The 12,968-nt window shown below is 33.9% G+C and overlaps 1 protein-coding gene across 1 annotated transcript; it reads left to right on the forward strand.

Annotated features, from left to right (window-relative positions):
• Positions 1 to 9,474: 9,474 nt before the first annotated feature.
• LOC122309949 (rop guanine nucleotide exchange factor 3) lies at positions 9,475 to 12,968 on the forward strand. Its single transcript, XM_043123764.1, has 7 exons — positions 9,475 to 10,572; positions 10,681 to 10,797; positions 10,875 to 11,029; positions 11,116 to 11,190; positions 11,296 to 11,586; positions 12,030 to 12,374; positions 12,593 to 12,968. Exons 1-7 carry the CDS (start codon positions 10,260 to 10,262, stop codon positions 12,695 to 12,697), a joined length of 1,401 nt encoding a protein of 466 aa, XP_042979698.1. The 5' UTR covers positions 9,475 to 10,259; the 3' UTR covers positions 12,698 to 12,968.

The raw sequence follows: 12,968 nt of genomic DNA on the forward strand, positions 1-12,968 counted from the left end.
ATGAGTTTGTAATTCCTGAATGATCTTTGAGATGAATGAGGAATGTGTCCCTATCACAATGAGATCATCTACATAAACTAGAATGTAGATATGTATATCAACTTTATGATAAGTGAATAGAGAATTGACAATAGATTAAATGAATCCAATGTTAAGTAAGCAAGTTGGCAACTTGGTGAACTAGCCCAAGTGGCTTGCTTGAGGCCATAAATGGCCTTGTTGATGTGACAAACAAAATCTAAAAATTGAGAATCAAGAAATCTAGTAAGTTGTTCCATGTAGACTTCTTCTTGGAGTGTGCCATGTAGGAAGGCATTTGATATGTCAAGTTGACAGATAGACCATCTAAAGTGTGCTGCCAAAGCAAGCACAACTCGTAAACACTGTTTTTAATAAAATCTATTTTTTGATCAATCACATCACATTGATGCACAAATTAGTACACAATTATGCTTACAATTATATTTTTCCTATTCGTAAAGATCATGCATTTCTCTTGTTTAGAACCGAATGAAACCATCATCTGGGATTCAGCTGTGGCTTCCTTATAAGCAATGAGCATAAACTTGGGCTTATATTTCATTGCTACATACCGAAGATCAATGGTTTCTTGGGTTTTGTTTCAATTCGAACAGTAATTTTCGAATATACATTAAATTTGCCGAGGAGTCAGCTAAGTCCTCATAGCCTGAATGCAATGATCTCGGCATATGCTCAAGACAGGAATCCTTGTAATGCATGGGATTCATTAGATACAACCAATGAATTATAAGAAACCCAAAGAGATCACTTTTTGTCAGTTTATTGCAAGCATGTTCTTCAATGGGGTCTCAAGATATTGGGTAAAGCATCCCGCGGCCATTCCTATATATGTAACTTAATAATTAAGTTATTCCTCCAATACATATTTAACATCAGTCTTAATAATTTACTTGTACCTCAAATTTGGAAGGATAAAGCAAGAAAATTAAAGCTCTTTTTAATGAACTTCCCACCAAAGATCTAATATGTTGGAGCTCAATGATCAAATGGTGCGGGATGAATGGGTATGGATATGGAATTGAGCTCATTCTCGAACATATTGGATAGTGGGGTATTGTGGATGGCTTGATGATAAGGCTGAATGTGTCAGTGTAATCAAGGTCACCCTGCTGTTGGAAGCCTTTTACAACAAAACTTGCTTTGAATCGTTCCACAAAACTATCTGATTGTGTTTTACTTTGTAAACCCACTTATTCTTGTAGCATTTGATTGAAACTAAGTTCCATGTAGCATTTGATTGAAGAACTTAAAATTCAATGAGCATTACTTGTTGCCACTCTTAATGTTTCATTGCTTGGGAGAATGAAGTGGATTCTAGAGGAGCTATGATTGTAATATAAGCTTGCATAGGATGTTTAGTAGACAAATAAACATGATAATCAAGAAATAATCTTGGTTGGTGAGATCCTATCCTTGTCCTTGTGACCATGGGATGAGATGAGTCTTGTGGAAGTAAAGGTGAAGGCTAGATTGTGGGAGATTGGAAGATTTTAGTTCTACAAATTATGAGTCTATGTTGGAAGCCTGAGGCGTAGAGTTGAGAGTAGTTTCAGCCAGAGACTCAGTAAAGTAAGGTACCTTAATAAGAGTTGATGTGGAAGAAAATTTATGCAATTGAGAGAACTGCTGTAGAGATTTCAGTGAGACCTGAGCTGAAAACTTTTTTTCATCACAAACAACAGGTTTAGTGACATAAACTCTTTGTGATGAAAGATCAAGACACTTACCTTGTGGTTTGGACTGTAACCAATGAAAATGCATTGCTTGGATCTAAATTGAAGTTTGTGAATATGATGAGGTCTAAGAAGAGGATAACAAACACAACCAAATATTTTGAGCATAGAGTAATCTAGATTTTGATTGAGGAGCATCTGATGAGGGGATTTATTGGCTAGAACAAGTATGGGCATCCAATTTATTAAGTAAATGGCAGTGTGAAAAGCATCAAGCCAGTAAGTAGATGGTAAATGGGAATGAGTGAATAATGTGAGACCTATTTCAACAAGATCCCTATGTTTTCTTTCAGTAATTTCGTTTTGTTGGAGAGTATGTGGACATGAAATGCGATGCATTATGCTATTTTTCTTAAGAAATTGTCGAAAGTCAATAGAGAGAAATTCTCCACCATTAGTTTGGAATGATCTAATTTTTGCATTTAAAAATTTTTCAGCAATGCATTTGAATTTCACAAAACAATAGAAAATGTTTGACTTATGTTGCAATGGATAAATCAAAGAAAAGCGACTATAATCATCTATGAAGATAACATAGTACTTGCAACCATTGAGAGCATAAAGATGAGAAGTCCATAGATTGATACACTGTCAAATGAGCCAATTATTGGGAGTCTATAAGTAAACTTTAACAAATTAAGAGTTTGGACAAATGGGTGTCCTAAACGAGAATGCTAGATGGAAAGATGAGCAGTAACTCCTAGGCATGCTATGTAGGCTCTGGTCTTTTTAATAGAAGCAGGAAGTTTGATTGGATACAAGCCATCTCTACTTGGCCTTTATAAAAGTGTTTGCCCTGTATGATTGTCCTTCACAAGAAAAAAAAAAAAAAATTGGAAGTTGGGATAAACAACCAATTATTATCAATGCAAAACTTGTGAATGGACAAATGGTTAGTGACAGCAGTAGAACATCTCAAAATATTTTTCAAAGTAAGGTTTTGAGTAGGAGTTTGAAATTGAGATGAGCTTATGTGAATGATGGACAGACCAAATCCACTACCTACCATGATCTCCTCACCATCTTGATAAGGTTCACTAATGCCAAGATTCTCCATATCAATTATGATATGTTGATTAGCTCCACTGTTTGCTAGCCAAGTTTGTTCCTCAGTTTTTAAATTTCAGTTGGCAACCATAGCAACAAGCTGGGATGGTGGATGACGTCCTTGATAGGTGAAATCCATCCTATGAAAGAAATTTAATGCTTGATGCCCATTTTTGCCACAAATTTGGTAAGGCATTTTATTGGTAACAAATGGTGAACCGGTAGTATTTTGAGGAGTAAGAGATGAGTTATTTGAAAAGAACTTTGGCTTGGAACCATGTTGATTATGGTTCTTGGATAACCAGTTAGATTTTCTGTTTTTGGAGGGATATGATTTTGGCTTTTGGGAATAGAGAGCAAGAGAGTCTGAGTCAGATTCAGAGGTTGGCTTTTGATGGGAGATCGGAAGTTCATAATTTAAAAGTTCATATTGGAAATCAACAAAGGTAAAAGAGGCTTCTCAAGAGGCAAAGGAATAAGATTTATGAAAGGGTGAATGGTGGGATTTAAATCAATGATGAGATATGAGATTAAATCATCAGAATCCACAGGTTTTCCCATTGCTACAAGGTGGTCAGAAATACTTTTAGTAGTTTGAAAGTAGTCATTGCAACTTTGAGTATCTTGTTAAAGAGTTTGTAACTACCTCTTCAAATGGATAATTTGTGATCTTGAGTGGGAAGCAAAGAGAGATGACAAATGATCCCATATTTGCTTTGCTATGTTGAGTCTAAAAGTAGAGGACAAAACACTATCTGTGACGCCCCCAAATTTCGTTTGGGATTGGTCGGACATTTGAAGCGTCGAGACATGCAACATAAGGTTACATGCCCCCGTTCATGACATATAAGATGCAATGTTCCTAACATGCATCTAACATTATGCAATATTCGCAGCGGATAAATTTTTCTTTAGTAATACTATGCACCAAATTGAAAATATCTCAAATGCTTAAAACATACTTCATATATAAAGACCCATTGAACAGCTAAGATCATAACACTAGTTCAAAATGCTTATGATCTAAAAAGTACTGGAGATGCAACTCTATCGTACAAGTAGTAATTTACGTTAACTACTATATTAACATTGAGTCGCATCGTCGCTCAGTCAACTGTGTCTAGTTGGTTAGCTCATGATTCTCCTTTAGGTCCTGTAACAAGATCTACCATTCGGAAGGAATGGTAGTTGGGACTACCACTGTGAGATTTGTAGCAAGTTAATAAAAAACTTCCACACAAACTAATGATGCATGGATGACAGTAAAAGCATAATTGCATAATCAAATTCATAAGTAATTAAAGTATAACTTGGCGTACAACATAGCATAATTGACATAACTTAAATTGAAACATGAACTGAACTTGAATTGACATGAACTTGATCTGAAACTTGACTTAGCATGAACTTGCTCTGAAACTTGACTTAACATGAACATGATATGAAACTTGACTTATCATGAACTTGTTCTGAAACATGACTTGACATGAAAAATACATACTCCACAGTTGTTGTGGCCGCATGTATTCTACACAAACTTGACTTAACATGAAAAATACATACTCCACAGTTGTTGTGGCCCCATGTATTCTACGTGCAAATACATACTCCGCAGTTGTTGTGGTCCCATGTATTCTATACACTCAATATGAAACGTGACTGGAATATGAAAGGACTGAAGTCCTGACGTAACATAACGTGACTTGAATATAACTTGAAATACATGACCAACTTGAGATAGAAACATTTCGTAACGTGGTATAACATATAATAGACAACATATTTAACATGACATACTTGCAACAGTGAATATTACATGACTTGACATACATGTAATAGATGACATACTTAGCATGACGTACTTGTAATGTATAGTAATACATGACAGAATATATTATGTAACAGATAAAAATTGATGACAGAATAAATTCTGTATAATAGACAATTAAGTGATAACTTGGCATGGCATGACATATATGATAATACACATACATACACTGTAGTTTCTTTACTTAGCACACATATACAGTAGACTGCTAGTAAGTTAAAAGCTAACTTACCTCGATCTCCGCGTTTCTTATAAAACCTCAAGTGCGATCACGAGAAACTGTAATTAGTGATTCTAAAAGTTAGTACTAAATCACTAATAACTTGAAATATGGAAAATACTAACTTAAAGAGTAAAATAGAAATTTTACTCTCTACATGTAGGAAAATGACCGTTTTACCCACAATTTAAGGATTTTGCATACTAACTCCAAAAGTCACCAAAATTTACATACCTCATGAAAATTTTATCCTCAACTCAAATATCAATTTAAAAAAATTTAAAACTAATCACATCTATTAAAACTCCATAGGTCCGAAATTCCCATATGCTATTTCCATTGATTTTTGTTTCTAACTTGTTTCGATTAACCTTTTGATCTATGACTTATAAAGATGTGATCTTCAAACCAAACCATCACATGGTTTAAAAAGATGTCCTAAAATATATATAAGATTCTAATTCAAGATCATATGGTTAAAAATTAATCAAAACATAAATTTAGCCAAGAACATCCACATTTTGGCTTATTTGAATATCTCTTTACATAAAATTTCATATCTTTGAAACTAACATCAAATATCTTCAAACTAATAATATAACATGTATATAAGATGCTTAGGATCCTCCAATAAAATTATCAAAGTCATTGGAATAGGTTTAGACCACCAAAGAGTTAAACTTTCTCAAAACAGAAACTGTTTTTCCTCTTCCAGTTTCTAAGTTTCTAAATCTAAGAAAATCTTTCATCAAAACCTTTAATCATGCAAAAATCCTCAACCAATAATCATATACACATGTTAAAAATACTCCATAAAAATTTCGGACCAATATCTATCCATTAGCTTAGTCAAAAATTTCAAACTATAACATATTCTCCAGTTTATCTCCTAGAATGACCTTTTTATAGTTTACACAATATTTGACTGACCAAATGATTTTCAAATGGGACAAATAAGATATCCACGTAAACTAGAATAAAAAAGGAACAACTTATATGAAGGAAACTTTATGATAAAACACTTACAAAAACTTCGAAATGGTCGTGCAAAAGAATACCTAAAAGCTGTCCGAGAGAGAGTGTTTGGTATTCTTTCAATGGAAAGTGTAAATGAAGATAATTTCATGGGGAGGGGTCTCTTATGGATGAGATACGGAAGAGATGAGGCTGGAGTGAGAGTTAAATGTAGGACTCTTTTACCCGAAGTGAGAGTTAAGTGTAGGACTCTCTTATCCGAAGTGAGAGTGGAGTGTAGACCTCTCTTACCTAATAATATCTACAAAAATCAACTCAAGATATTTTTACCCAATAATATCCACGAAATTAGCTTAAAATATTTTTATCCAATAATATCCACAAAATTAGCTTAAGATATTTTTATCCAATAATATCCACAAAAATTAGCTCAAGATATTTTTATCCAATAATATCCACAATTTTGAATAGACGTTTCGTCCGAAAATATGAAAAAGTGTTATTGTGCCATAAGACCTTAAATAACCCTCCTAGTCTAATGGCACAAACCATAATACATTTAGACACTTCTAACTATCTCCAATAATAAAAAACACACTTCTGATACCATAATGAGTAATAACACTAACTATGTAGTTAGACTAAAACCTATATGATTAATGGATTCGTGAAAGCTTATAGAGTCTTCACGAGATTCCTAAAGTCAATAGAAATTTCACAATTGAATTTCTAACGGGCTGTTATACTATCAGACAAGGTTGAGTTAAGCTAACTCAACAAATATTGGTCCTTTTGCCAAAGAAGAAATTGTGGACTCACATGAGTGGTGGGCTGGCCATATTCATCGAATAAGAACTTAGATAGACACTGTCCAAAACCATCAATGATCCCCAATAGATCATTACTTTGGAGGATGGATAAAAAAGAAACCCATAGTAGTTAGTTGGTGCTGTCTAATTTGACAGATACTAGGTGAGATATATTTAGTGCGGTAAAGGTGGTGGTGATGTTTGTATTGAAAGAGGTCACTAGGATCGAAAAAAATGGTGTTTACCAGTGATGCTTTGGTACCCTATAAGAATAATAGAAAAAGACTTTGGGCTCATTTAGGGAGTAAGATGAGATGCAAATTTTGTAAATAGTAGTGAGATAGTTTGATTTTAATATTTTTTGAGTTTTGAAAAATGAGAGAGAAAAAGTTGAATAAAAAATATTATAAAATTAAAATATTGTTAAAATATAATTTTATAATATTATTTTTGTTTGGAGATTTAAAAAAGTTGAATTATTTTATTTTTGGTTTGAAAGTTTGAAAAAATTGTAATGATTAGTTTGAAAATATTTGTATTTGAATTATGTTTAGGAAAAAGATGATATGAGATGAGATAAGATGATATGAAAATTTTGGGATGAGATCTATTTCCAAACAAGCCCTTGTATATATTTTATATTTCAATGTATAGAGGTATTTATATACAAAATGTTTATGCTTTATAGTTGTACAATGTAAAATAGGAATGCACAGATCTTGGGACTATCCTATTGACTTTCCTTCTTGAGAATATGACTTGTGTTACATATCTGTAACAATTGAATCCTTGTAGATTTAAGCTGAATTACGAAGGTTGAACTCTTGGGATTTTTGGCTGTAGTCTTGAGATCTTATGTAACTACTCTAACAGTCACGTGATAAAAAAAAAAGTGAAAAAAATGAGAAATTAATATAAAATAACTAAAATAGACAACAACTATCTAAAATTTGAAAAAAGAAAAAGAAAAATGTATCCTAAGGATCCGTATGAAATTGGGCAAAACCCGAATGACCAATATCCTTAACTATGGTCAAAGAGTGGAATGTGCAAGTACCATGCAGTTATTTAAAAATAGAGTGGAGTCTATTATTAAAAAATTAATTTTTTTATGTAAATCCTATATTTTTTCACTTTTTTCAAAATAGTTGTACGAGATACTTGCATAATGATCACGACTGCAACTATCCATTATTTTTAGTCAACACCTTTAAAAAGTAAGAATGTTCTGCACCTTGGATTAGTACGGGACTCATATACATATACATATACATACATATATATATATATATATATGTCAATATATGAATTTGTTTATGCAGAAAAGTTGACCTCAATATAATTATATATCACATTATTAGAGTCCTCAATTCTATGCCACCCATTCAAGAGAGCCCAAGAAGATTAACAGGGACTCAAAACTCGGAAATGGGATGCACGTCTATCACACCATGCACCTGTTTGAGACAACAACAAAAAAAAGGCCAATTTTTATTATTCATGCGACCTAAAGAACATTAATTTAAATTATAAGGGACTTAATAATTTAATTTCAAATAATAAATTATCTATATTGTGGGAATAATTAAGCAAAATGTGGTTGAAGAGTGAATGCAATATTTCACAAGCTCCGACCAAGCTGCTAGCCCTACTGCTACATATTAAATTTCTTGAACGTGCATGCAACTGGGATCCACCTCCTGCATGTACTTCTTCTTCTTCTTCTTCTTCTTTATTTTTAATCCTCCTAGTTTTAGGTTCAATTAACATTTGACAACTCATCATCATCATTAATAATTAATTCACGATTCTCAGTCCTAAAGAATAATTATTAATTATTCATAATCTGCATGCATGCATCCACAACACTATTTTATTTTTATTTTTATAATGATTATTGCCAATTAATTATAAGTTCTTTATCTCCATGAATTCTTTGAATTAAATCTGGAAAATGCAAAAAAAGAATACATCAAAATTCATGCATCAGATTGAGGGCTTCTAAGAATCAACGTGCATGTATGCCACTTGATGCTTGGACAGATTCTTCATGGCAGTTTAATTGGTTTTTGTATGGTTTTGATCATTTTTATTTTAATGTCTTGGTTAAATGGGCTGAAATAGAATGTTCATTTTTTAGGAGGGGAGGAAAGGAATTCAACAAGAAAATTGAGGGGCAAAATTAATTTTTAAAGAATTTACCATATAAAAAATTAATAATAATATTTTGAAATTCTGGAGGGTCTCAGCACAATTAAGTAGTTCTGCCCATGCTTGGTTATAGATCTTGATATACTTGTGACTACCAAGCTGATTGTTTTCGGTAATTACATTAAAATGTGTAAATATCGCACACTCATTTTAGAAAAAAATAAATAAATCTAAATTTTGAATGATTTTGTGCAATTCTCAGCTTTATTCAATCATCTAACTCATGATTCAGTTAACAACCATTACAACTAGTGATTATGATTTGGTGGGTTATGACAAAATTAGTGATCTTACTTTCCCTTAATTTGCCACATTGTCAACCACAGTAATAGTGTACGTGCAACCGTTTAACTTGAAAACATGAAACAATGATTAGGCAAAAAAGTCTACACAATAGAATACTTCAATGATTTTAGGAGATCGGAATCCGGAATACAAAATTTTAGGCAATCGTGTAATTCAAACTAAACGTGTTCTTCATTTCACAAAACCAATAATAATAATAATAATAATAATAATAATAATAATAATACTAAAATTTAAAATAATGATAAGCTGAATTTCTATGCTTCAATTAATATTACTATTGCTCATGTTTTCACAATATTATTGCATTACAAGGGACCCCATATATATATATATATATATATATCAATGTCCAACCATGTCATGAGACATATTGCATGTCCTTTCTTTCTCTACATATATTGCAAAGATTCAGCAATTCTTTGTAACTGGGTCTAGCTCATTTGATCAAATAGTGTCAACTGCACGATCAGGCGGCCAATTGTGTTCGAGTTCTATGATTATGGCGATATGGGTATGTTGCAAGAAAGAAAGTTGTTCTTTAGAAAAGAAAAAGGTTTTAGAGGCATAAAGATGCATGCGCTTAGGGGGGAACTGTTTCAAACGTTCTTCAGCTAGCTTAGCTTCTAACAGTTCAAATTCAAATCTTGCCATTAAAGGTAAACATGAAAGAATGTTAGACCGTTGCTTCTTTTCCCAACCGTTGTCTTTGAATTTTTAAGTTTCAGTTTTGTTAGAACTACTAAGTACTCCTGGGAATTGTTTATTACACTGCTTTATTACTAAAGCTTTTGCTGCGTATTCAGTGAATTATTTACGACTCCTGACAGCAATAGCTACATCTCAGAAACCACTTTTGCTTTTTGTTCCAAGAAAAGAAAAAGAAAAGATTCATGTTTTTAGATTATTAAGTTCTATAATTTTAAGACATTTCCCGGGTCCAGCCTTTTTAATCAGAGTCCCACCAAAATTCCTGTCTGAATGTGGTAATGAAGTTCTGAAATATTTGAGCCCACTAACCCATTCCGTAAGACTTTCATGATTGCGTGCAGGTTTGAGCAATTTAGAGCATAAGTTACAAAACTCGAATGGATAATTTGTCGAATTCTGATGATTATGATCTGGGTTATCAACCTTCAGTTTCTTCAGTGGATCAAAATGAGCTATCAACTTCAGAAACTCCAGGGTGTTCTACGATGAGTGGGAGTCCTTGTGCATACTGCAGGACTAATTCTGAGGCCTCAGCCTTCTCAGAGCCTATTGACGGAAACAGCTTTTCTAGTGAACCTTCTCCTCCCCCCTGGCCTGTAGCCAAATCCAGATCCCTTAACAGGCTACTAATGAAGCCCCACAGGCAAGTTGTGGATGACAAACTTGATGATCATGAATCTACTGATTCAGGTGAGTTTGCATGGTCATGCTTTGGCAAAATTCTTGTCTTCTAGGGAAAAAAATAAAAAATGAAAAAGCAATAAAATTTTGCTTAATTTATGTGAAAAATCTTCACAGAGCTTGAAATGGTGAAGGAAAGATTTGCAAAACTTCTGTTGGGTGAAGACATGTCTGGAGGTGGGAAAGGGGTCTGCACTGCTGTGACTATCTCAAATTCCATAACAAACCTCTACGGTAATTAAGTCATAACAGATTAATTTCTGATGTAAAGTGATTATGCTCTAATTCTACATCTCTTTGATCTTCTGCAGCAAGTGTATTTGGCCAAAACTTAAGGTTAGAGCCTCTGAGTCCTGAGAAGAAGGCTATGTGGAAAAGAGAAATGGATTGTCTTTTATCTGTGTGTGATTACATAGTGGAATTTAGCCCAACCTTGAAAGATTTAGATGATGGGACAACTGTGGAGGTGAAATTTCTTTGATGCATATCTGATGCTTCGATGGAATTTAGTTGTTTTTACCTCTTTCTGATGCAAGTTATGATGTATTTTAGATGATGGCAAGTAAACCAAGATCGGATATTTATATTAATCTTCCTGCATTGCAGAAGCTTGACATGATGCTCATAGTAAGACAAGCTCCATTTCCAAAAACTCGTTCTTTTCTCTAACAGAAACAACACAATTTTCTCTCAGGGGCCATAGCTCATGAAGGATTAAATTTTCTATGACAGGAAATAATGGATAGTTTTGAAGATACGGAATTCTGGTACGCGAAACAGGGGAGCATGTCGGGGAATTCAGTTCGTTCAGGCTCATTTCGAAGGGTTTCTCAGCGGAAAGAAGACAAATGGTGGTTGCCTGTTCCATGTGTTCCTCCAGGTGGCCTCTCCGAGAAGGCAAGGAAGCACTTGCAACACAAACGGGATTGTGCTAATCAAATTCACAAGGCCGCCATGGCCATTAACAGTACTATTCTTGCAGAGATGGAAATCCCAGAATCATTCTTGGCAACTCTTCCAAAAGTGAGTCCTCAAGCTGATCCAACATTTTTACATAAACTTGTGTTTCCGAAACTACGAGTCTCCACGAGTCCAATAGATTTATCTTCCAAATGAGGTGTACACTGAAATTTTGCAGGGTTTGGGAAATGGTTGGCGGATTAACCTAGGAATTAACATAAAAACTTTGACAGAACTTTCCAAATAGAGTAGAAATGGAAATTTTTTGAGAAGATAGAGATGAAACATATTAACTGCAAGAATGAATTTGAGACAACAATGTTGCCTGCTAGGAATACTTGAGTAGTTCCAGGCATATTCATTTTATGCATATGTCACAACATTAGGTACCCAAGTAGGTAAGTTCAATGATAGGACTTTTCTCAGATGGTTGTGTCAGTGATTAAAAAAAAAAAAAAAAACTTCCTTGTTCTGACTTCATTTTCTCCCAAACAATTTGATCACAGAGTGGAAAATCATGTCTAGGAGAATCGATTTACCGCTATATGTGTACCGGAGATAAATTCTCACCAGAACATCTTCTTGACTGTCTGAATATAACATCCGAACATGAAGCACTGGAGCTTGCAGACAGGGTTGAAGCTTCTATGTATACATGGAGGCGTAAAGCATGTATGAGCCATTCAAAGTCATCCTGGGACCTGGTAAAGGATCTCATGGCTGACTCTGACCGGAGTGACAAAAATCATGTTCTAGCAGAGAGAGCTGACAGTTTACTGTTCTGCCTCAAACAGAGGTATCCTGAGCTATCACAGACAACACTGGACACTAGCAAGATTCAGTACAATAGGGTAAGTGTATGGCCATCTATAAGTTCACTGAGTAATTCTATTCATCATCATCATCCCTTAACGCGACGTCAAATGATTGAAAAATTATTTGTTATTTTCACTCACTTGGCAATCTTTTAATGCTATTAGCACAGGATGATGAATAGTATCTTTCTAATTTCACATGAGCTTGGCATGTTTAAAAGATTCATTACAAATTTAAGACTTGATTTTTGCAGGATGTGGGGAAAGCAATATTAGAGAGCTACTCAAGGGTGTTGGAAGGCCTAGCGTTCAACATTGTAGCTTGGATTGAAGGTGTTCTTTATGTAGACAGAACATGAGAAATGAACATTAAGGCCAGAAATGGGTCCGATATATCTTAGTCCCAGTGCTTTCCTTGAGCTACTATTCTTTTCACAAACTTTTGCAACCACCTTTTCCAGGAGGAAAAAAAAAAGAAATAAAAAAAAAAAAGAGAAAAAAGAAGAAGAAGAAGAAGAAGAAGAAGAAGAAGAAGTGGATGATCGGAGGAAACTTACTTGTATGTTTATGAGCTTACAAATGTTAGCTGTAATATGTATAACATTTTCCACAACCTTTTAATGATTTTTA

Source organism: Carya illinoinensis, chromosome 1 (genome assembly GCF_018687715.1).
Source record: "Carya illinoinensis cultivar Pawnee chromosome 1, C.illinoinensisPawnee_v1, whole genome shotgun sequence".
Taxonomy (NCBI): domain Eukaryota; kingdom Viridiplantae; phylum Streptophyta; class Magnoliopsida; order Fagales; family Juglandaceae; genus Carya; species Carya illinoinensis.

Excerpts from the sequence above, each read along its gene's own strand:
- LOC122309949 (XM_043123764.1), top strand. The coding sequence starts at position 10,260 with ATGGATAATTTGTCGAATTCTGATGATTATGATCTGGGTTATCAACCT. Across the intron at positions 10,573-10,680 it reads TCATGAATCTACTGATTCAG|AGCTTGAAATGGTGAAGGAA; the intron begins GTGAGTTTGCAT and ends AAATCTTCACAG. Across the intron at positions 12,375-12,592 it reads GCAAGATTCAGTACAATAGG|GATGTGGGGAAAGCAATATT; the intron begins GTAAGTGTATGG and ends TGATTTTTGCAG.